Source organism: Hemicordylus capensis, chromosome 2 (genome assembly GCF_027244095.1).
Source record: "Hemicordylus capensis ecotype Gifberg chromosome 2, rHemCap1.1.pri, whole genome shotgun sequence".
In the NCBI taxonomy this organism is placed as follows: Eukaryota; Metazoa; Chordata; class Lepidosauria; order Squamata; family Cordylidae; genus Hemicordylus; species Hemicordylus capensis.
Genome location: NC_069658.1, coordinates 214,355,320 through 214,380,637, shown reverse-complemented (window position 1 = coordinate 214,380,637; position 25,318 = coordinate 214,355,320). Strand labels below are relative to the sequence as shown.

General features: G+C 45.3%; 1 protein-coding gene and 1 long non-coding RNA gene across 9 annotated transcripts in view; one reads left to right on the top strand and one right to left on the bottom strand.

Moving 5' to 3' along the window:
• MIER2 (MIER family member 2) overlaps nucleotides 1–20,707 on the bottom strand; it is a 28,748-nt gene extending 8,041 nt beyond the window's left edge. For 3 of the 7 annotated variants that reach the window (XR_008315943.1, XM_053295076.1, XM_053295078.1), the window contains exons 1-8: nucleotides 20,684–20,707; nucleotides 12,445–12,532; nucleotides 12,087–12,238; nucleotides 11,022–11,146; nucleotides 8,580–8,710; nucleotides 8,106–8,212; nucleotides 5,817–5,886; nucleotides 581–732 (exon numbers count right to left, since the gene is read on the bottom strand). Coding sequence is in view for 6 of the 7 variants with exons in the window: in XM_053295076.1 (XP_053151051.1) it covers nucleotides 581–732; nucleotides 5,817–5,886; nucleotides 8,106–8,212; nucleotides 8,580–8,710; nucleotides 11,022–11,146; nucleotides 12,087–12,238; nucleotides 12,445–12,532; nucleotides 20,684–20,692 (834 nt within the window). In the remaining variant the exon portion in view is untranslated. Of the gene's footprint in view, nucleotides 1–580; nucleotides 733–5,816; nucleotides 5,887–8,105; nucleotides 8,213–8,579; nucleotides 8,711–11,020; nucleotides 11,147–12,086; nucleotides 12,239–12,444; nucleotides 12,533–14,540; nucleotides 14,729–19,224; nucleotides 19,884–20,683 lie in introns of those variants that run through there. The other 4 variants (XM_053295077.1, XM_053295079.1, XM_053295082.1 and 1 more) reach the window with 3 other exon arrangements.
• Nucleotides 20,708–20,879: 172 nt separating this feature from the next.
• The window catches only part of LOC128344603 (uncharacterized), a 25,206-nt gene continuing 20,767 nt past the window's right edge, over nucleotides 20,880–25,318 (top strand). For both annotated transcript variants that reach the window (XR_008315945.1, XR_008315944.1), the window contains exon 1: nucleotides 20,880–21,927. This is a non-coding gene — a long non-coding RNA (uncharacterized LOC128344603). The remainder of the gene's footprint in view (nucleotides 21,928–25,318) is intronic.

Here is a 25,318-nt window from a genome sequence, read left to right as displayed (position 1 = left end):
GAAGCTGGGGGTGATGGAAATTGTCATCCACAACATCTGGGAATCCCTGTTTCAGGGAACGCTGGCCGCGACACTCGGACAGGCCCTGCCAATTTATCTAAGAATCAATCCATTGTACCAAGCACGAAAACAGAAACCTTTGACCACCAAGACACTCTCTCCCTGCCCACATTAAAAAAGGAAGCACTATTCGTGTGTACAGCTGAAACAGCTCCCTTTCAGAGTGTTTGAGGGCAAAAACTCCACCCACCTGCGGAAGAACCCACTGCCTGTGAATCTGGATGCTGGATGCCCACTGCCTGTGAATCTGAATCTTCTGAGTACACAACCTCCAAGGAAAGATACATCTTCTGGGTTGCCACTTTGGCTGCGACTGGCTGATCCAATTGTAGCTGAAGGAGCAGGATTAGCCACTTCCAGCAGAAGGGGGCTGGAAGGAGGCCAAGGCAGAGCAGAGAATCATGCAGAGGGGCAGTCGACATCCTTGCTTGGGATTCACAAGGGCACCTAATTTTTCTTGTCAGTTCTCGGGTGGCCGGGCATGCACGCCGTCACAGGAATGATTTCCTGCCATACTCACTTGCTCGTTGTCCTTCACCACCTCTCCCTCCGGCAGGCTGGCATTAGAGACCTCGTCCCACCTCCTCTTGATGGCCCGGTACAGGAACTCCTCCACCTCCCTCTCGGGCAGGATGTTGGGATCCCAAAGCAACTGATCATCATTTTCGTAAACTGAAAGAGAAACAGCAGCGAACAGGGCTGAGCTGAGTCAATGGCCAGGTTCCTATCAGAGGGGAATGGATCTGGGAAATTAGGGTTTAAGACCCCACCCAAACTCATAGCTGCCAGCTCCAATTCTTCAGGAGAAGTTTCATGAGCACCCTTCTCTTTTAAAAATACATTTGATAGTCCCTTTGATGGCAAAGGTGCACTTGAAAGCAAAAAGCAAGGACTGCACAAAATAGTAAAAGTTACAGAATATATTGCAGAATCTGACTTCCCTTGGTGCAGAATTTGGGTCACCTCAATGCAGGATTTGCATCAATGAAATTATTTTTATTGAGCCGATCCCCAGCTCAGGATGCATCTGGGAGGATGTCGCTGTTCCACAGCCTCAGTTCCCATCTGTGAAATGGGAACAGCGGCTGACCTGTATCAACCCTTACATAGCAGCTGCAGGGGAGGGACGGAACTGTAACTCTTCCAGCTCTTTAAAGCCTTTTATAACTCCATCCAGGCGCCACTACTACTACTAGTAGTATTTACATTTATATATCGCTTTTCAACAAATGTTTTCAAAATGGTTTACATAGAGAATCAGTCAGTCAATCAGTCAGTCAATCCAAGATGCCACCTGCTCCTTTTCCTGAGCCTTTGAGATGGCTGGCCGGCATCCAGATTAACACAGCGCTGATACAGGCGTGTTGTGCGAGCTAGCTCCACAGCGTTGGGAACAAGTGCGGAGCTCGCGAAAACATCTGCGCACTTGTGCAACCAGGTGCACAATCTGTGGTACGTCTCCTGCGGGGAGACCTCTTTCTCTGTCCATTTTTGCTGCCGGGAACTACTACTTCGGAAATTTATAGACCACTTTTCAACCCAAGTTCTCAAAGCGGTTTACATAGAAAAATAAATAAATAAATAAATAAGATGGTCCCCGGTCCCCAAAGAGCTAACAATCTAGAACTATTTCACTAAAGCACAACTTCGGGAATTTGCATGACGATGTAAATTTCCTGGCAGGTATGTGTACCAGCCTAGTGCAGAAGCATAGCGCTAGTCTGAGGTCAGCCAGTTTATTTTTATTATTTATTTATTTTATTTTTAAACATTTATATCCCGCTCTTCCTCTGAGGCGCTCAGAGCAGGGTACATGCTTATTTTTATACTCAGAATAACCCTGTGAGCTCGAATTCAAACTCGGGTCTTCCTGGTCCTAGTCCAACACTCTACAGATAGTCCAATGACTGGGATACTCCAATCAGTTACAAAATAGCAAAAGGATGAAACTCAATGCTTCTACCCAGGGTAATAAAAGTGATATATAAATATTTTTATTAATTAACCCCTGCTTAACTGGGCAAAGGAGGCACCTTTTCAAATGGCATTTCTCTTACATTAAGCGGGGGGAGAGCAACTGGCCCTATCCAACCCCAGCACAGCATCCTTTCAGCAGCGTGGCAGCTGTTTGCTTATTTTTGTGAGCCTTTTGGGGCAGAGGGCCTTCTTATTTATTATTTATTTATCTTTCTATGTAAACCAATTTGGAAACTTTTGTTGAAAAGAGGTATATAAATATTATTAGTATATTGATATCACAAAGAGGAAACATGCCCACCAGAAAGATAGCTACCTACGTATATCCCAGCAATGATATATAAATATTTGTATCAATTAATAATATCTTTCACACAGAGGAAGCATGCCCGCCAGAAAGATAGCAACCTATATCCCAGCGGTGATATATACATTTTTTTAATAATAATAATAATAATAATAATAATAATAATAATAATAATAATAATAATTTATTAATTTATATAAAGGCAGAGCTAGAGACGCTAGATCATAAGACCAGGAAAATCATGAACATCAATCATGCTTTGCACCCCAGGAGTGATGTAGATAGGCTCTACCTCCCTCGCAGCTCAGGTGGAAGAGGAATGCTGCGAGTCCATCAAACAGTAGAGGAGGAGAAAAGAGGCCTTGAAGAATATATAAGGGACAGTGAAGAAGATGCACTTCAAATGGTCAAGAACGAGAAACTATTCAACACCAGTGAAAGAAAGCAGGCCTACAAGAAAGAACCAGTCAAGAACCGAGCAGAAAAATGGAAAAATAAGCCCCTGCATGGTCAATATTTGCACAATATAAGTGGAAAATCAGACATCACCAAGACCTGGCAGTGGCTTAAGAATGGCAACTTGAAGAAAGAAACAGAGAGTTTAATACTGGCTGCACAAGAACAGGCACTAAGAACAAATGCAATAAGAGCAAAAGTCGAAAAATCCACAACAAACAGCAAGTGCCGCCTTTGTAAAGAAGCAGATGAAACAGTGGACCACCTAATCAGCTGTTGTAAAAAGATCGCACAGACTGACTACAAACAAAGGCATGACAAGGTAGCAGGGATGATACACTGGAACATCTGCAAAAAATACAAGCTACCTGTAGCCAAAAATTGGTGGGACCATCAAATTGAAAAAGTTGAAGAAAATGAAGACTTATGGGACTTCCGACTACAAACAGACAAACATCTGCCACACAATACACCAGATAGAACTGTAGTCGAGAAGAAAGAAAAACAAGTCAAAATAATCGACATAGCAATACCAGGGGATAGCAGAATAGAAGAAAAAGAAATAGAAAAAATCACCAAATACAAAGATCTACAAATTGAAATTGAAAGGCTGTGGCAGAAAAAGACCAAAATAATCCCAGTGGTCACAGCCTTTCAATTTCAATTTGTAGATCTTTGTATTTGGTGATTTTTTCTATTTCTTTTTCTTCTATTCTGCTATCCCCAGGTATTGCTATGTTGATTATTTTGACTTGTTTTTCTTTCTTCTCGACTACAGTTATATCTGGTGTATTGCGTGGCAGATGTTTGTCTGTTTGTAGTCGGAAGTCCCATAATATTTTTACATCTTCATTTTCTTCAACTTTTTCAATTTGATGGTCCCACCAATTTTTGGCTACAGGTAGCTTGTATTTTTTGCAGATGTTCCAGTGTATCATCCCTGCTACTTTGTCATGCCTTTGTTTGTAGTCAGTCTGTGCGATCTTTTTACAACAGCTGATTAGGTGGTCCACGGTTTCATCTGCTTCTTTACAAAAGCGGCACTTGCTGTTTGTGGTTGATTTTTCGACTTTTGCTCTTATTGCATTTGTTCTTAGTGCCTGTTCTTGTGCAGCCAGTATTAAACCCTCTGTTTCTTTCTTCAAGTTGCCATTCTTAAGCCATTGCCAGGTCTTGGTGATGTCTGATTTTCCACTTATATTGTGCAAATATTGACCATGCAGTGGCTTATTTTTCCATTTTTCTGCTCGGTTCTTGACTGGTTCTTTCTTGTAGGCCTGCTTTCTTTCATTGGTGTTGAATAGTTTCTCGTTCTTGACCATTTGAAGTGCATCTTCTTCACTGTCCTTGATATATTCTTCAAGGCCTCTTTTCTCCTCCTCTACTGTTTGATGGATTTGCAGCATTCCTCTTCCACCTGAGCTGCAAGGGAGGTATAGCCTATTGACATCACTGCGGGGGTGCAGAGCATGATTGATGGTCATGATTTTCCTGGTCTTATGATCCAGCGTCTCTAGCTCTGCCTGGGTCCAGTCTATTATTCCTGCAGTGTATCTGATAACAGGTATAGCCCAGGTGTTTATGGCTTGTATGGTGTTCCCGCCATTGAGTTTGGACTTGAGGATTTTTCTAACTCTCCTGATGTATTCACTTCCCATTTTTCTTTTAACTACAGTGTGTGCAATGTTATCAGCCTGGAGAATGCCAAGTATTTGTAATGTTCTTTCTCTTCCAGGTTCTTGATCTTGCTTCCATTGGGCAGTTCTATTCCTTTTGTTTTTCTTATTTTCCCTCTGTTCATTATTAATGCAGCACACTTGTCTAGTCCAAACTCCATTGCTATATCGCTACTGAATACACGGACAGTGTTTAGCAGTGATTCGATTTCTGACTGGGACTTTCCATACAACTTCAGATCATCCATGTACAGCAGATGGTTGATTTTACTTGTTGATGTTTTAGATGTTTGCTATCCGAGGCCTGTTTTGTTTAGTATTTGTGAAAGTGGGGTCATGGCGATTACAAACAACAGAGGGGACAGTGAGTCCCCTTGGAAAATGCCTCTTCTAATGCTAACCTGTCAAAGTGTCTCGCCATTGATTGTTAACTGTGTACTCCACATGCTCATTGCTTTTTAAATAAATATCTGAATGTTTTTGCTGACACCAGTTGTTTCTAAACATTTTAGCATCCATGTGTGAGGCAATGAATTGAAGGCTTTCTTGTAGTCAATCCATGCAACACTTAGATTGGTTTTTCTTCTCTTGCAGTTTTCTAAAATCATTTTGTCAATCAGCAGCTGGTCTTTTGTGCCTCTGGTGTTCGGGCAATTTCCTTTCTGTTCAACTGGAAGCTGTTTGTTAGTTAATAAGTGTTGAATCACTTCATCTGCTATTATTCCAGTTAATAATTTGAACATGGTTGGCTGACAGGTTATCGGTCTATAATCACTTGGAACTGCACCTTTTGCTGGGTCTTTCATGATGAGATGCGTTTTCCCAGTTGTTAGCCATTGTTCAATATCACCTCCTTGCAAAATGTGATTGAACTGTTTTGATAGTTGTTTATGAAGGCTTGTTAGGTGTTTAAGCCAAAAGCCATGCAGTTCATTGTCGCCTGGAGCAGTCTAATTTTTAATTTTCTTTGCTCTTTCACTTATATTTTTATTATTATTTATTTACACAGTCAGACAGGTGTTATTGACTGGTTTGTTTTATCCAGACATCGAGTCCTTCCCAAGGACCTAGGATGGCTGAATTTTATTGTCAATGTTGTTGCTGTTGTTATAGATATTATTATTATTATTACATTAATTAATTGATTAATTAATAATATCTATGTATATCACACAGAGGTAGCATGGCCACCAGAAAGACAGCTACCTGCATCCCAGCAAGGATAACAATGAAAATACAAACTAGGGCAGTATGTGGCTGTATCCTGTTACATAATAACGATGGAGCTGCGTTTAATAGTGTGTCTCTTGTTAGTGCCCCAGAAAGGAAAAGGTTCCAACCTTTCTCCCCGTGCCTGTTTAAGTGGAGGAGGGGGACGGCCGCCTGGTACTGGGGTCCAACCATGATCTCCTGCAAATTAAGAACATCAGGAATCAGAGAGAATTCAAGAGCTTCTGACTGAGCACACAACAGCTAGGGACGACTTGCATGCAGGGGGTTCCAGGTTCAGAGTCTGGCAGCATCTCCAGGTAGGGCTCAGAAACGGGTCTGGAATCCTGGGGAGCTGCTGCCAGTCAGAGTAGGCCAGGCCTTGATAAATTTTCTTTAGATTTAGGAGCCAACCCAAATATATAGGACCCTACAAGTAACATCTTTAGAACAGAAACAGAGCTGCCTGGGACAAATAATTTTTTTCTTAAGTAACTCTTCCTCCAAATACCCAAGTTTAGGTGCCATGGTTAAATTTCTAGGCACCATGGCTCCCTGGCACCTGGGATTTGTCATGCCTTGGTGTAGATGATACTGAACTAGATGCACCAAGCAGGAGGCAGCTTCATACGACTGTCTCCAGGGAACTGCCAGCATGAGTACTAGTGAAATGGTTCTTTCCAAGATATGGACTCCCATATCTGCCTCCCAGAAGCAGTAGCCTCCCAGAAGCAGCAGCCTCTTATGAACATGTGAAGCTGCCGTGCACTGAATCAGAGATCACTCCTATATCTCCCCTTGGTCTACTTAGGGGGAGCAAGTCCAGTCCCACTACTGGAGACCCTTTAGCTGAAGATTTGACGGATTGAGCCTGGGACCTTCTGCACATAAAACGTGGGACAGGAGCGACCAATCTGAAGTCTGGCAAGGATTACAGCTCCCATCATCCATCCAATGTATCGGAGAGGGGGATGATGGGAGTTGTAGTCTGACAGCTGGAGCACCGGAGGTTGGCTGCCCCACCATGGAATCATGGAATGTTCGAGTTGGAAGGGGCCCTGGTGGTCTTCTAGTCCAACCCCCTGCTAAGTGCAGGAAACCACCACAGCATTCCTGACAGGCTGACCATCCAGCTCCTGTTAGAAAACTTCAGCACTTTGCAGTTGATTTATGGATGCTCCTGAGGAAGCATAAAGACTTAGGAACACAGGAAGCTGCCTTATACTGAGTCAGATCCTTGGTCCATCTCGCCCAGTAGTGTCTACACTGACTGGCAGCAGCTCTCCAGGGTTGCAGGTAGAAGTCTTTCCCAGCCCTGGAGATGCCAGGGATTGACCCTTGCATCTGCTTGCGTGCAGGAAGTGCTCTACCACTGAGCCATGGCCCCATCCCTTAAGGGAAATCTATTACAGCAGATAGTGCTGGCATGTAATTACCCATCCAACTGCAAAGCAAAGTGAACCCTTCTTTGCAAAGGGAACAACTGATGCTTGCTATTGGACGACCAACTCTCTGTTAGGAGTGAGAATTCTAAGGCATTGCTCTTTGCACTGCAGTAACTTCTTCTGGCCACTAGAGGCACGATGAGATGTTACTCAGTCTCTCTTGGTCATTTAGAGTCAGTTGTTGCAGAAGGCTAGCGCCTGTTTTAGTATGTTGTTCTATGTCTCTCTCTGTAAGTGATGTTTTAGTTTCTTAATAACCCTTTTTTTTTAACTTAACCTCCTGTCTCCAGACAATCTCTTGGACTGAACTTCTTTACCACCAGAGCATTCTCTGCTGTGTGAGGACTTTAATGTTTCTCATCACACCCCTCGCCACCTTCCACTGAGTGTGAGACCACTGGCCCATCTAGCCCCAAAATATCCACTCAGGGTGGCCAGGTCCTTCCAAGCCCAGCTACTTGCATTCCTGGAGACACCAGGAACCTTCTGTGTGCAAAGCAGATGCTCCGGTTCAGAGCTAGGGCACCCCCAGCAGGGCCATGACCTCCCTTCCTGATCCCAAAGGATTGTGTGGGGGCACACAGCACGAGATAGGAGACCTCAGTTAAGCTCCAAGCCACGGATACACCCAGCAGCCCAAAGGCAAAGTCTTTGCCAAGTTAACCCCTGCTAACTTGGCAAAGAGGCACCTTTTAATGTGGTGATTCTCTTTATTTAGCAGGGGGAGAGTAACTGGCCCTATCCACCCCCAGCACAGGACCTCCAGTGAGTGTTGCTGGGGTCTGTCTTAGATCGTGAGCCCTTTTGGGACAGGGATCCATCTTATTTATTATTTCTCTGTGCAAACCGCCCTGAGCCATTTCTGGAAGGGCAGTATAGAAATTGAATAAATAAATAATAAATAAAATAAATAAAGCAGCCCCTTCCCCCCCACAGGTAATATGAGGATGCTGAAGCTGACTGTGGGTCACTGACCTTCTTGCAGTCATTGGGAGGGATGGAGTCCTCTTCTGAGTCCTCAGCCGAGAAGGAGGCGCAGGGGGAGGAGCAGGGACCCTTGTCTTCGTCAGCAAGGAAGTTCGCTTTTGGGAAAGGGGAAGATAAACCAAACCTTTAGAGAGGCAGGTTCCAGGTATAAAGGGCAGTATGGGGAAAAGGTTCCGGGTATAAGGGGCAGCATGGGGAAAAGGGCAGAATCTTTTGAGAACAGAACACTGAGTACAAGGAGCATCCAAACATTTCCCCTCTCTCCACCTTCAGCCTGGAGGGTAGAAAACCTGAGGGTAGAAGCTGCCCTTCTGGTTGGGTCAGGTAGAGGGCTGCATTTGAACTCCCCAAGAATTCATTCATGCTGTGGAGTGGGGGCACAGCAGGGACAGGATCCCAGCAAGATTGGCTCATTGTGCTTTGCCCCTTCTCCTCTGGAGTCATTGAAGAGATCAAACTTACAGCCAGGCTGGTTGGGGAAAAGATCTGATGCATCATGGGAAGTGACTGAAGGGGTTAGATCGTCAGCAGAAGACTGTGTCTCCTCTTCCTCTTCCCCGGAAAGCAAATCCTTGGCAATCTGTTCCTTTGTCAACAACAGAAAAAGAGGTGGAAACATTATTTTAATATATGCATGTTTCATTCTTTGTGAACATTTAGATAATTATAAATTAAATCAATGTGATATAGTTTGTATTTTAATTCTTCCTCATATGCAAACATTATTTTATATCACATTTATGTACAATTATACACACATATGGTTCAATCTGTCTAATGCAGTATTTAAAGCTTATTGTAATATGTGTGTGCGCGCACACACACACACACACACACACACACACACACTTTTTTTGTGTCTCTGTGTGAAATAAAGTCATACTTCCCAATGACTTGTACTAAATTTTGCATGAACAATGCTAACACTGAAATTAGCTGAATGTACTACCTTTTACAACAGAATATGCTTGGGGACCATGTATAATTTGGGGTTTTTTGGGGTATTCTTTTAGTCTGAATAAATCATAATATTTTAACTGTTATTGTTCTCAACAGGTTTTTAACACTCAGTAATCAGATCAATAATTCCAAAACGACATCATGTCAAAGAAAAACAGATCTTCTCAGATTCAAATTTAATACGATTCAATTTTACCATATATGGTCATTATACAATAAAATGAATAATGTTTGATGTTGAAATCCTACAAATTTCAAATTGTTTTTCTACTTCTCTTTTGGAAACACATTAATAAGAAATCCTATTACATATATTTAATTTCTTGAACTTTCCTAGAAGTGTAATTGACAGAGGGAGTCCAACTCTGTTGGCCCTTTTGGATCTCTCGGTGACTTTCAATACTATCAACCATTGTATCCATCCTTCTGGAGCGTTTGAGGGGGTTGGGGGTGGGAGGCACTTTATGGTGGTTCCACTCCTACCTCTAAGACAGATTCAAGATGGTGTCCCTTGGAGACTGTTGTTCTTCAAAAACGTGAACCGTTATATGGCGTCTCCCAGGGCTCCATACTGTCTCCAATGCTTTAACATCTACATGAAACCACTGGGAGAGATCATCAGGAGATTTGGTGCAGGGTGTTATCAGTATGCTGATGACACCCACATTTATTTTTCCTTGTCTACATCATCAGGTGAAGGCATAATTTCCCTAAATGCCTACCTGGAGGCGGTGATGGGCTGGATGGGGGATAAACTGAGACTGAATCTAGATAAGACAGAGGTACTTATTGTGCGGGGTGGGAACTTGGGCAACTATTTTGATCTGCCAGTTCTGGATGGGGTTACACTTCCTCAGAAGGAACAAGTAAGCAGTCTGGGAGTGCTTCCAGACTCAGACCTGTCCCTGGTGTCTCAGATTGAGGTGGTGGCCAGTGGTGCTTTCCATCAGCTTCAGCTGATACGTTTGAGATAAATCACCTCTGAGCAGTAGAACACCTGCTGGTAACCTCCAGACCTGACTACTGCAATGTGCTTCAATGTACAGTCCGGAAACTGCAGTTGGTACAGAATGTGGTAGCCAGGTTGGTCTCTGGGTCATCTGAGAGAGACCATATTACTCCTATACTAAAAGAACTACATTGGCTATCCAACAGGTTTCCAGGCAAAATACAAGGTGCTGGTTATCAAGCCCTAAACAGCTTAGGCCCTTATTTATTTTAAGTATTTAAGAGAATGTCTGCACTATGAGCCCCATCGCCCATTGAGATCATCCAGAGAGGTTCATTTGCATTTGCCCCCAGCTCATCTGATGGCTACTCAGGGACAGGCCTCCTCTGTTGCTTGTCCTGAGACTCAAATGCGCTCCCTGCTGAAATAAGAGCCTCCCAATCTCTGACAACTTTTAAAAAGTTCCTAAAGATTCATTTTTTCACCCAATCTTTCTACCTTGACTGGATTTAAATTGTTTAAAGTTTTGATTTTTAATTTGTTTTATGTTCTTGTAAACCACCCAGAGAAGGCAATCTGGAGCCATCTACAAATTCGAGAAATCAAATCAATCAGTCAATCAATAAAATTAATAATCTACGCAATATGACTTTGCCCGGTCAACGATGCACCTTACGTGTGTATGTGTGTGTGTGTGTGCGCACGTGCACACACACACACACACACACAAAATCCTCCTTGTAATTTTCTGTATAATGAACATATGAAACTGTCTTGTACCACGTCAAACTATTGGTTCATTTAGTTCAGCACAGAATACTCTCTTATATATTGTGACAATCATGAAGACTAGAAGAACATCAAGCTTGGAAGTCCCAGGTCGCAACGTGCGGATTCCTAAACACACACACACACACACACACACACACACACACACACACACACCCCTCCACCAGAACATGCACCTAGAAAGCCATCGCAAATGGCAACTTACCTTGTCCAAGGTCATGTCTGGAAGGTTGGGTGTGACATCATTGCTCTCGCTGTCCTGCTCGGAGACGGGGTCGGAGGCCTCGTAGCCGTACAGTGCCAGCAGCTCCTCAAATGGCATTTCACTGTTCTGAATGAGAGGAAGATGAAGTGTTGTGAGATATGGAGTGCTTCCTGGGACCAACACCAACTACGGCAAACACTGAGCTGTTGCAGGAAGCGGCCTGGGCAGCTCGACCCCTCCAGGGTGGACAATGCAAAGCTTTAAAAGGGAGGACCTCCTGAATGGCATTATTAACTGATGGAACTCACTGACACAAGGTGTCATGATAAACATTTTTCAACAAGGTTTAGGAAATGTCATGGACAAGAGGTCCACCGATGGCTTTGGCCATGACAGCCAAATGGGTCCTTCAGGTGCAGGAGCAGTCCACTTCTGAGCACCAGAAACTGAGAGCAAATAGCAAGGAAGGGCTGTTCCAGCAAGGCAGTTCACAGGTTCTTCTCCCCACACATTTTCAAGGTCATGTTTAAAAGCAAAGCCTCTTTCCTGAGAGTTGGGGCACAAATTTTGTCCTGAATTAAAACTGGAGACACACTCCAGTATTTTAAACACACACACACACACACACTTACCTGTCCTCAGAGTGTCCATCCATTGTCCTTCTGCATGAGTTACTGATCTGTACATGTCTCAAGATTGGGAAAAGGCAAGCATAGAGCATTTGGTCCCATCTCTGCATGGGAAGCCACTGAATTGTATTGTGCCACCCTCCCCCCCAAAAAGCAGAGGCATGGCAAAAATAGCTGCTTTCAGCAGAGGTCTATTGGCAGGAGGCAAACTCAGAGCAGTGACTCATTCAGAGACTCAGCAGGCAGCCTCTTCTGTGGGTAGGTGTTTCAGGCTCACAAGTAGCATATTTCTTTCTCACATAACATGATGGAGCATTCTTGTGCAGCACACACTCATCTGGTTCTGGACTAGGAACTTGCCTTTCATTAACAATCAATTCTGAACTTCACACTTGCTCCAGAAACCTTGGAAATAACCCACACAGCCCGTGCCTTACCTGGGAGGCATTGAAGCTCTTTTCTAGCTCTTCCAAAGGCTTTGTTTTTCCCTGCGCGTGTTCTTCCTCCTCTGTCTCTTCCCGCACCCCGTAGTTCTGGGACAGGATCTCAGCCAGGTTGAAGCGGTGGTCAGCTGAGCCCATGGACACCACTGCATGGATTGAAACGTTCGTTATGAGCAAGTTGAGTCCATCAGAGGTAGCGGGGAAAAACTCCCAGTTGGCTAGGTGCAGGCGTGCCCTGCGTGACTGCACCCCCAGGAGACGCCATGTGTGGGTGTTGGGGAGAGGAAAGATGGAGGAGTCAGCAGCCGCTGGAAAGGGGAACACACTGCATGCAGGCACAAGCTCTCCGTACCTGCTGTGGTATGAAGGCTGGGTCTCCCAGGGCATAGGTTACGGGCAGGATAGGACACCACCCGTGGGCTCTGCCTCCCGATCGAGGCCTTCAAAAGAGAAGAGACATTCTTCAGTTCCTCCTAGCACAGCTCCACAGCAGGAGACTCTGTAGAAGAATCTCCTCTTGCTGGCATTTTAAGTCGTGTGACCTCACCGTTCTTCCTTTGACCATGCCCATTAAATAGCCCCTCCTCTCCCATTTTTGGGCACACCCCTTTTAAAGAAACAGCTGCAACGTTCCCTAGTAAAATATCTCAGAGCAGACTATCCTCTTTCTCCCCACAGTGCTTTGCAGCTGCAGCCATTCTGCATGGTTGCAAATCTCTTATGTTTAGCAGGGAGGGAGCAACTGGCCCTATCCAGCCCCAGCATAGCATCCCTCTAGTGGCTGTTGCTAGTGTCTGCCTTTTAGACTGTGAGCCCTTTTGGGACAGGGAACCATCTCCTTTATTTATTTTTCTGTGTGAACTCCTTTGGAAACTAATGTTGAAAAGCGTTATATAAATGTAGTAGTAGTAGTAACTGCCCAGAGACAAACATTTGGGCCGTATAAAAATGTGATGAATGAATGAATGAATGAATGAATAAAATAAATAGTAGTTCTCACGGTAGATGGCTGGAACAGGCTTGAGCCCTGTTGCCTCGGCAAGATCTGGAGAATGCAACCCATCCCTAACCATTTTAAAAAACGTTTAAAGCACACAGCTTACGATGGTGGTCCAGTAACTAAACTTGATATAGGGATGTGCCCAGACCGGTTCGGCACCTCCGGAAGGAACCAATCCCCACCCACAGCTGCCCGAGCCAGTTCGGGCACCTCCCTAGCCTGGTTGCAGTATTCCATGCCCGAGAAAGCCATCCAATTATTACCACTGTTCCCCTTAGATCTTTCCCAAAGCAAGCAAAACCTACACAGAACTTGGCACCTGTTCAGAAAACCATGCTTGCCACAATGTTCCCAAACAAAACGTTCAACAGAATGGAGAGACAAGGAGGAGATCTCAATTTGATTATTTCTCCTCCTTTCATAGAGTATTTTCTATTAACTTTTCCCTCTCCACAGAATTTCTGTGTTTGTACTCGTACTCAAAGCTTCCATTTATCCTTATTTGTTCCTACATTTAATATTTTAAAAAAATATTTATTATGCGGTTCACAAATATAAAAAAAGAAAAATAACCCACTAAGACGAGTTTAAAATAATTTCAGTAATCACTAAAGGACTTGTGACTATTACTAATTGCTGTTATAATTCAATACACCTTATATCAATTTTTTTATATGCTAGTGTTTAAATTTGTTCTTTTAAAAAGAAAAAAAGATGCAAAATGTTTCCGTCTTCCTTCTTTTGCAATTGTGTAGCCTCTGTCTTTATGAATGATATGACTGTTCCTTTTTAAAATTATGGTTTACAAGAATGGACCCGTGACAAAATGTTGCAGTATATCCCTGGTGTGCATATCTTTTTGTTCAAGCCCTCCTCCCTGCCAAGTTCCACTAGTTCCACCTGCCTTGTCTGTTAAGTGCCCCCCGAGTCCATAAAGATTCCATTCCATTCTGTCACACTGGGGCAATTTTGGGTCTGTTTTTGGGGGGGCGGGGGGCCTACCTTAAGTTTGTTCCCAATATTTCTGTGAAACTGACATATCTGCAGTTTACCATGAATCTGCCAGTATCTCCCTCACGCCTGCAAGTGCTCCAGTTATGCATCCATAAGAATAACAACTCTTTTGAAAATAGATATAAGGTTGCCTGTCCTATGCCACACTGCCCAATTTCCCCCTCAGTTTCACAAATTTGTCTGTTTCCGTCAATAACCATTATTTCTCACAAAGTTTGCACCGGCTGCATACAGCTAACTGCAGTTTTATCAAATGGTCACTTTCCAAATGTTTATTCTTTGAGCAAATATCTCTGCTATCATTCATTCTAGACTAGCCTATCAGTTGATATGGAAGCAGGCAGCCTTCCAACCAACACAGAACTCTTCACATGCTCAAAACCTGGAAGCATGCATGTTTCAAGATTCCCCTCCTTATCTTTCCCTTCGCTAACCTCTCTTTTTCTTCACGCTCTTTACATAAATCTTTAGATCTGGCCAATTTTGGAAGGTGTGTGATGACACAGTCACTGGGCAATCACAGATCACTATGTACACAGGTCCTACAGAAACAATGTAGTTAATGTTCATGGAAGCAGAACCAGGAATTAAAATGTCAACAGAAACATGATCCCTCCCTCACAAAACAGCCTCATTTAGAAAGTAAAAGATACCACAATGTTGGAGTACTGACTTTCTAGAGACGATCATGGGAATACCAATTCCGTGCCTACTAGGAACATTCTGTACAGATGCCTTCAAGTTAAAGTCAAGAGTGTAATGTGTGCTGCAATGCACTAATCCCTAGTGTCTTATTAGTGACGGAGGATGTATTCTCATTGGAGACCGTTTTGTCTGCTTGCAGAGAGAATCCAATAGATGCAAGGGATTGAAGTTAGGAACCAACAGCAGCAAAAACTCAGAACTTTTCACAAGCGGGTCAAAGGATAAATTTCTGTGTCCAACACAAGAGGTGGATTCCTTGAATACAGCGGACGCACAGGAGTGGAAAAGTCTTAGCACAAGGGACCTCAGTGGCTACAACGTTAAATAACTTGTCAGTTCTATACAGAGCTAGGATGCAAAAATTAAGTGCATCAATCAACAATTTTCAAGCATTTGAAACAATGCTTCCAGGAAACAGAAACCTTTTCTCTGCCCTGCTAATGCAGTAGGGGGAAAAGAAAAACACCAAGATTTTAGAAATTCAAAACGATGACCCCAAGAAATTGAGCTCTTCCCATTGGAACGACGATGTCATTACCATTGGAACAGTGACACATAGTGACATGATATCAGGATTCGCTCAACTCAAACTGGGAGCCTCATAAATTACATGTGGTGATTCCTGAGAAGGTTAAGCCAGGCTGCAACCAAGAGGATCATCTGTAGGGTAGCATTTCTTCTTCTACTTTTCAGCCTTAAGTGGGTTACCACGCCTGGCCAGCAGATCGTAAGGCCCAAGTCCTAGCTGACCTTGACCAGAACTTTGGTTGACCGAGGTGCCGAAAGCGTGCCTCCGACCTGAGGTGTCTGTGATGCAACCAAATTAGACGGCCACCCAAATCAAATAGCTACCAGAAATAGGACTCTGGGAAATACCTTCTTCAGAGAATATTGCCCCAAGGTTCATGCAGATATTTTTACAAGAATCTTTTCCTATGAACTCAAGATAACCTCTCCCATTTTCAACAAAAGTCAAGATTCCAGGGACTTTACTACAGAGTCATCGCTAATGGGAATCTCACAATGTGACCTGCTGACATTCATTTCCCCTCATGTGTAAATCTGTATGTTACTATTAAGAATAATATCTGAAAGGTACACTAGACACACTTCAGAATACTCATCCAGATTATCAACAAACCCCAATTTAGCCTCTTAAGTTTTAAAAACAAACAAAATAGTTTAGACAAACACAGAAGCATGCATCGGACTTGCACACATCAACAAGCTTTTGGTCCAGGGTGAAAATCATTCCGCATGAATGGCTGTCAATTAAACCTCCTAATGAAAGGGGAGAAGGTGGTACAGTTAAAGAAGGAATCACCTCAAATTTGGTTCATTCTAAAACGGTTTCCAACCAAAACTCAACAGTCTTCGCCTACAGATGATGTTCCTCTGTTGACTCACTTGGGTCTCTCCACAGCATCCGATAATACAGTGGGTCACATCTGCAACATGTATACGTATGTACCCAGAAATATAAAAAGAATATAAATATTCTTAATAATATCTCACTGGATGACCTTGAGGAGTTGGCAAAGGAAAGAGGGCCTAGGTTATTTATCTATTATTTATTTTTCTATGTAAACCTCTTTGAGGATGTTTTTTGAAAAGTGGTATATAAATATTTGTAGTAGCAGTAGTAGTAATTTTAATAGTTGACTCTTACTTCTTCTCTGAATGTGTCCAGAAATAATGTTCAGGAACTTTTTGCTCTCCTAGATTTATCCTGAACACCTTAAGTAGTGCAGCGGGGAAATGCTTGACTAAGAAGAAGGTTGCCGGTTCAAATCCCCACTGGGACTATATTGGGCAGCAGCGATATAGGAAGATGCAGAAAGGCATCATCTCATACTGCATGGGAAGAGGCAATGGTAAACCCCTCCTGTATTCTACCAAAGAAAACCACAGGGCTCTGTGGGTGCCAGGAGTCGACACCAACTCGACGGCACACTTTAGTTTACTCAGATTTATCCTGAGGGGCATGGCAGAATTCAAATTATCCCAGCTATTAACAACTACATAAAGTCACTGGGAGAGATTAGCCAAAGATTAGAAATGACACATTATTGATATTTTGGTGACACCCAATTCTGTTTCCTTTTTAGATCTGAATGATTATTCATTCAGGAATGAAGTGATCTCCCAGAAGAGAATGGGAAGCTGTGTCTCAATGAAGTTGCTTTCCATTGAGAAATCAGCTCCAGAATCCAGGTGTGATCTCAGACTCTGTCCTGCTCTTGGATGACCCAGCAGCAGCCAATAAGAACCAGGTGCGTTACAAATTCACTGGTTATGATGGTTTCTCTTGAAGAAAAGGTATCCATTATCCATGTTCTCATAGGTTCTGGATGATTTTGCCGTAATGCATTCTCTGGAGGGATGCTGTTGAAAAATGCTTTGTGGCCTAAATGCAACCACCCTTCTGATGATGGAATTTGGCCACTGGGGCCACATGGCAGCAACTTTCTCCTGAAGCATTTCCAGATGGGGGCTTTTAGCTCACTTCTCCTCCAGACACACATGGAGGGTGTGAGTTCACATATCAGCTAGATATATCCCAAAGTCCCTGAGAGCTATTGGGGAGCACTTCACACACGATTCAGGTTTTTCATTGTGCATCGGAGTTGAGCCCAATTTATGTCCAGGGTGGAAAAAAATCCATTTTTTGTGTCTTTTCTTCTTCTTTCCAAATTCGAACTCGCAGTAAAGCCTCACAGTAAATCCATGGTAAAACCTGCTGTCTGGAAATGCTCCAGGATAAACTTCAGATGAAATCCTGGAATATCAACTGGCCCACTTAACAGACCTGCAAAGTTAAGGAACTAGGTGTGCCCAGGCCCAGCACATGTGTTCCTTTGCACTAAATTGGGAGTGTGGATAGATGTGCTGTACGGGCACACCCATACAGTCAATTTCCTAAAACAGACACCATGCATTTCATTAGCCAGCCCATCTCCAAAACACTCAGGGTGCAGAACCAGAACTGAGAAAGGGATCAAAGGCAAAATCCAGCACAATTTAAACACTAAAATCCCAGATGACCACAATCCTTTTCAAGTGTCTTCTCATAGTTTCCTCTCTCATGCCACCTACCTGGACCCCCAAAGTCACCAAGACCCTCAAATATTCCAACTGACCCACCCCACCCCAACACACACAGACAGAGCATCTACCACATTCATGGCTGAAATTTGTTCCCACTGAGATTTATTTAGCCCTTCCAAGTTTCCCACAACTTATCTCCATCAACGGCATCCTTAACTCCTCCCTGACCGAATGATGGTGCGTCAGTACCTGCTCTGTCCTTAGCTCACCAAAACCACAAGTTTTTACCTCTATCAGGTGTGCCTCCTATGTCTTTACATGATCAAAACCACTCCAAAATTCGAGTCTGATCCTCCTGCTAGCGACCCACCTCCCTGGCCAGGCCTCAGGTGCACCCCTACTATTTCTCATTCCAACACAGAAAGAAAGGGATGTAGGAAGTTCTACTGAATCAGACCATGGGTCCCTCTAGCTCAGTGTGGATTAAACCTGGGACCTTCTGCATGCTAAGCAGATACTCTGCCACTGACCTGTGGCCCCATCTCCAAAGCAGGGGCCCTGCCACTCACCTATGAGCATCCCTTAAATATATGAAGCTGCCCTCTACTGAGTGAGGTCATTCACACAATCAAAGACTGTGTTCTACCTGGCTTTGGGAGCTGTGCGTGCTCCCTATTTTCGGTTGTGTAGAAGCAAGGTAAGGGGAAAACCTGGGTAGAAGTGATTGTGTGGAAACAAGGTAGGAGGAAAACCTGGGTAGCTGTTCCTCCTACCTTGCTTCCACAGAGTCACTCCTCCCCAGGTTTTCCTCTTACCTTGCTTCCACACAACTGACAGTTGGGAGCATACACAGCTCCCAAACCTGGACAGAACGCAGTTTTTGATTGTGTGAATGATCTCAGTGTGTATGTGTGAACTGTCAAGTGGTGCATTAGTAAGGGCTTTGCATTCATGCATATCAACTTCCCTGTGTGCAGACAGGAGACACTGACCCTCACTTGAGGGTTAACTTTTTAAAAACCCGATGCTGCCTTTCCACTCTAAAAGCAGCAGACAGCAAGCATTAAACCTCAACAACTTCAGACACACACTTTTGTTTATTTCTATCCTGCTTTTCCCCAAAGAACAAGTACTGAATACAGCATCACATTGAGAAAACCCTCCAGCCCATTACAAAACAACAATTTCAGTTTACCAACACATGCAAGTTAAAGTCCTTTCAGCAGCAAGAAACCGACACAGTAACTGACACACCAAGTCCATATGAAGCTGCCCCATGCTGAGTTGGACCCTCATTCCATCTAACTTAGTATCATCTGCTCTGACTGGCGGCAGGTTTCAGGCAGAGGTATTTCCCAGGCCTACCTGGAGATGCTGCCAGGATTTGAACCTGGGACCTTCTGCATGCTAAGCACTGAGCTACGGCCCTATCCTGACCCCTATTCCAGCTACAACCGTTCACTGCCTCCAAATTCCACCTGAAATCCACCACCTACTCCAAATCTAGCAGCCCCCAAATTTCAACACCAGCACTCCTGAGTCCGTTGCCCTTTTCCCGTACAACCACCCCCAAGTCCCCTTTTGCCTCTTCCAGCCCCACTGTGTCAGCCCCCCTCTTGATGTCCCCTACAAGCCCATCTATGCCTCCTTTTTTTCAATACCACCTGCGTGATTCCCCCTAATGTCCAAACTGCAGCTGCCTCAGTTTCTGGCATTCCTTGTCTAAGCCGCACCCCTCCAGACCCCAAAGTCACAAATATTTAATCTCCCCCAGTTACACCCCTGACTCCAAATAAACACACCTCACACATCCCAGCTGCACCCCTCCAAAGCTGCAAGTGCTTCGTTTCCATTGCCTGCACCCCTAAAATCTTTTGCTAGCCCAACTCCTAACCCCAGAACACACCACCCACTAGCTAACTCAGCTGACCATCACCCCCAAAGTCCCAACGATGCCCCTCCAGCAATGCAACAGTTCCAGCTTCATCCCTGCTCCCCAACATCCTTGCAAACCCAAATCGCACCCCACACTTCAACTGATTCACACCCACCACCCGGCTCCCCCAAATCCTAACCCCACCCCCATGAGTCCAAGCTGCACTGCCCCAGCCTTGCACAAACACCCAAACTGTTCTATTTGGCCCTTCAACCCCAAATCTTTGCTGCACCTTCCTGGAAAACTCTGGCCACCCCATGTCCCTCAGTTGCACCCCCCAAGTCCTTGCTCCCCCCCGAAAAGTCTCCTAAGGCTCACAGAAGTCATGTCTCCATCCCTGCACTCTTCAGTCTTTGTGGGGATCCCCCCAATACGCCAGCCACATCCTGCCCCTTAGTTGCCCCCCAAGTCATCACTGACCTCCCAGAAGTCTCCCCCAGCTCCCTAACAGTCACAACTCTTCTCACACCCACAAATCTTTGCTGAAGCCCACCCCACGAATTCCAGCCACCCCATGCCTCTCAGCTCCACCCCCACATCCTCGCTGAAGCCCAGCAAAGTCCCAGCTGCACCCCCTGGAAAAGTCTCGGCTGCTTCATTTCTGTCCCTGCAGCCCTCCAGCTCCTGCTGACCCCCCAAGTCGCCTCCCTCCAGCAAACCGAGGTCCAGCTGCACCCTGCCCATCATCAGCACCTGCCCTCCTCCCAAATCCCATTGGGGGGCCCCCCTACCTTGCACTGCCCTGCACTTCCTCCCCCCCGCACCCCCTCAAACAAACGCAAGCCCCACCCCCTCCCCCACTATGGCACCCCCTTGACTGTGGGGTGAGGGGAGGGAGGAGGGACCCCACTCTGCTCCCCCCCATGACACTCTCTCACACACACTCACCTCCGCCATAGCCGAGTGCGAACGGCCGGGGGGGGGGAGGAGAGCCCCGGATGTGGAGCCGCCCGCTGATTGGCCGCTATGCACAGCGATGGAGGGGGGAGGGGAAGGAGCGCAGAGGGAGAGGGCAAACGGGGGGAGCAGGGAGGGCAGATGAGAGAGAGAGAGAGAGATGTGGGGGCGAGGAAGGGATGGGGTGGTGGGGTCGGTGAGAAAAGCTGAGGTAGCATGTGGGGGGATGAGAGGGGTGCAGAGAAAAGGTGAAGAGCGATGGAGTGAAATGTGGAGGGATAAAGGGGAGAATGATGAGAGATGAGGTGAAAAGTGAGGCGATGAGGGGAGAAATGGGGGGAGAGTGAGGGGAGCTGAGGTGTAATGTGGTGACATGAGGGGGAGCTGAGGTAAAATGTGGGGAGATGGGAGACAGGTGAAGGGGGCTGAGGTAAAATGTGGGGAGGAGAGAAATTGGCAGGTGAGGAGGGCTGAGGTAAGATGTAGGGAAATGGGGGACAGGTGAGGAGGGCTGAGGTAAAATGTGGGGAGATGAGAGAAATGGGCAGGTGAGGAGGGCTGAAGTAAAATGTGGGGAGATGAGAGAAATGGGCAGGTGAGGAGGGCTGAAGTAAAATGTGGGGAGATGAGAGAAATGGGCAGGTGAGGAGGGCTAAAGTAAAATCTGGCAACATGAGGGGAGAAATGGGGGAGAGCTGAGGTAAAATGTGGGGAAATGGGGGACGGGTGAGGAGAGCTGAGGTAAAATGTGGGGGGATGAGAGAAACGGGCAGCTGAGGAGGGCTGAGGTAAAATGTGGGGAGATGGGAGCCAGGTGAGGAGAGCTGAGGTAAATGTGGCGACATGAAGGGAGAAATGGGGGCAGGTGAGGAGAAAGGAGAAATTTATTTATCAAATAAATGTAGCGACATGAGAGAAACTGAGGCAGGAGAGGTGAGCTGAGGTGAAATGTGGGGAGATGAGGGTGTTGGGAAGGTAAAAGGGGAGAAATAGGAGCAAATGAGAGATGCTGAGGTAAAAATAGGAGATGAGGGAAGTGGTAGATGAGGGAAGTGGTAGATGAAGGTGGTAGATGAGGGAAGTGGTAGAAATGTAGGAAAGCTGAGGCAAAAAATGGGATATGAGGTGGGAGGTGGAGGGTAAAGAGCAAAATGGGTGAGTGAGGATTGCTGAAATAAAATGGGGGAGATGAGAGACATGGGGAAAGCTGAGGTACAATGAGCGAGATGGGAGAGGTAAGAACATAAGAACAGCCCTGCTGGATCAGGCCTAAGAAGTCCCCTCTAGTTCACCACCCTATTTCACACAGTGGCCCACCAGATGCCTCTGGGAAGCCCACAGGAAAGTGCTGAGGGCATGCCCTCTCTCCTGCTGTTGCTCCCCTGCAGCTAGATTTAGAGGCATCTTCCCTCTGAGGCTGGAGATGGCCTATAGCCCCCAGAGTAGTAGCCATTGATAGACCTATCCTGCATGAATTTATCTAAACTCCTCTTATAGCTATCCAGGCTATTGGCTGTCGGCTGTCACCACATCTTGTGGCAGAGAATTCCATAGGTTAATTATGCATTATGTGGAGTACTATCTTGTGTTGGTCCTCAACTTCTTGGCAATCAATTTCATGGGTTGACCTCTGGTTCTAGTGTTATGTGAGAGCGATGCAAATTTTTATCCACTTTCTCCACATCATGCGTGATTTTATAGATCGCTTTGCTCCCATCGGTTGTCTTTTTTATAAACTAAAAAGCCCTAGGTGTTGTAGCCTTGCCTCGTAATGAAGGTGATCTAGGCCCCTGATCATCTTGGTTGTCCTCTTCTGCACCTTTTCCAGTTGTACAAGGTCCTCCTAAAGATATGGTGACCAGAACTGTAAGCAGTACTCCAAATGTGGCCACACCATAGTATAAGTGCATTATAATATTAGCAGTTTTATTTTCAGTCCCCTTCCTAATGCTTTCAAACATGGAATTGGCCTTTTTCATAGCTGCCACACATTGAGTTGACACTTTCAATGAGCTGTCCATTTCAATGAGGTGAAGGGTAAAGGGGAGAAACAGGACAGCTGAGGAACAAGGTGGGGTAGAGCAAGTCTGGGTGAGTGGGAAGAGAAGTAACATGGGACATGACTATGGAGGATGAGGACTAAACGAAAATTTGCGGGAAACTGAAGTAAATGATTCCAAGAAACAGTAAAAAAGAGGAATAAATGAAAGGTAATGAAGGTGTAGTAGAGGGAAGAGAAGCTAAAAAGAGGGGAGAAGATAATGGTGAGTCTAGAGGATAAGAACATAAGAACAGCCCTGCTGGATCAGGCCCAAGACCCATCTAGTCCAGCATCCTGTTTCACACAGTGGCCCACAAGATGCTGCTGGAAGCCTACAGCAGGAGTTGAGGGCATGCCCTCTCTCCTGCTGTGACTCCCCTGCAACTGGTACTCAGAGGCATCCTGCCTTTGAGGCTGGAGGTGGCCCACAGCCCTCCAACTTGTAGCCATTGATGGACCTCTCCTCCATGAAGTTATCCAAACCCTTCTTAAAGCCATCCAGGTTGTTGGCTTTCACCACATCTTGTGGCAGAGAATTCCACAAGTGGATTATGCGTTGTGTGGAAAAATACTTCCGTTTGTTGGTCCTAGATTTCCTGGCAATCAATTTCATGGGATGACCCCTGGTTCTAGGGTTATGGGAGAGGGAGAAACATTTCTCTCTATCCACTTTCTCCACACCATGCATGATTTTATAGATCTCTATCATGTCTCTCCGCAGTCTTCTTTTTTCTAAACTAAAAAGCCCCAGGTGTTGTAGCCTTGCCACATAAGAAAAGTGCTCTAGGCCCCTGATCATCTTGATTGCCCTTTTCTGCACCTTTTCCAGTTCTACAATGTCCTTTTTCAGATGTGGTGACCAGAATTGTACGCAGTACTCCAGGTGTGGCCGTACCATCGTTTTGTATAAAGGCATTATAATATTAGCCGTTTTATTTTCAATCCCCTTCCTAATAATCCCTAGCATGGAACTGGCCTTTTTCACAGCTGCCGCACATTGAGTCGACACTTTCAACGAGCTGTCCACCATGACCCCAAGATCCCTCTCCTGGTCAGTCCCCGACAGCTCGGATCCCATCAGCATATACTTGAAGTTGGGGTTATTCATCCCAATGTGCATCACTTTACACTTGCCAACATTGAACTGCATTTGATACTTTGTCGCCCACTCCCCCAGTTTGGAGAGATCCTTTTGGAGCTCCTCACAATCCGTTTTGGATTTCACTACCCAAAAGAATTTTGTATCATCTGCAAATTTGGCCACCTCGCTGCTTACCCCAACTTCTAGATCATTTATGAATAAATTAAAAAGCATCTGTCCCTGTAAATGTCCTTGGGAGACCTCACTTCTTACTTCCCTCCATTGTGAAAACTCTCCATTTATACCTACCCTCTGTTTCCTGTCTTTCAACCAGTTAGCAATCCACACATGTACTTGTCCCCTTATCCCATAACTGCTAAGTTTTCTCAGGAGTCTTTGATGAGGAACTTTTTCGAAAGTGTTTTGGAAATTCAGATATACTATGTCAACTGGATCACCTTGATCCACACACCTGTTGACACCCTCAAAGAACTCTAAAAATTTGGTGCGGTAAGATTTACCTTTGCAGAAGCCATGCTGGTTTTCTCCCAGCAGGGCCTGTTCTTCTATGTGCTTTACAATTTTATCCTTGAAGATGCTTTCCATCATGAAAAATGGGAGACATGTGGGTACTAAGATGTAAGAGAGATGGAGATGAGAAGGAGTGCAAATCCTGTAAAAAAAGGGGGGGAGGGTCATCCCCCCATCCCAGCAGTCTCTTATCCAGACACTGACCAGGCCCCAACCTGGCTTAGTTTCAGCACAGTTTCTGTGTTAGGTACTTTCACATTTTGCCCTGGGACATTATGTTGGAAAAGAGAGAGCAAAACATGGGACATAAAGATAAAAGAGATGGGAGGCTATGGGGAGGGAAGCGGAGGTAGTATTTTGTATGTTTGTTCTTTTTTTCATTGGCAACACAGCAACCTCTCTTAAGTCCCTGAACTGCCAGAGGCCAGCAGGTACAAACTACAAGGGGATGAGTCACCCCGTAATTTCTCACCCCAGTGAGACTGGAGGGGGAAGTTAAGAAGCTTGAACTTTGCTAACACATCTCCCCAGCCTGGACGGGGAGATTTATTGTGGTCTCCCACCCACACCTGCCCTGGGCTGGATAGCCAGAGGGACAGCTCTATGCTCAGCTTTTGCTTTGCTGCCTTCGTTGGTGTAGTGACCTTCTTTTGACTGCCTGGTAGTCTATACCTGTGGGCATTGGTTGCATCAGCCCTGTCTTGGTGTCTCTCATGAGAGGAGAAATTCTGGGTTTCTGGGGCGGAGTTTCTAAGGAGGGAGGATGTGCTGGAGGCATGGCCAAAGATGCGACCGCTGGTAGGTTGTCACCAAAGGGTGCCAGCCATTGGTGCTCAGCCTTCAGTTTGGGTCTGAGGGCTGGGGCAGAGTATATTCTGTGGCTGTTTTAAAAGCCGAAGCAGCAGTTGAGTGAGCATTTGTTGTTGAGTCTTGGGTGAAGTTAGTCTATAATGTGTCTAGGCTTATCTGGAGA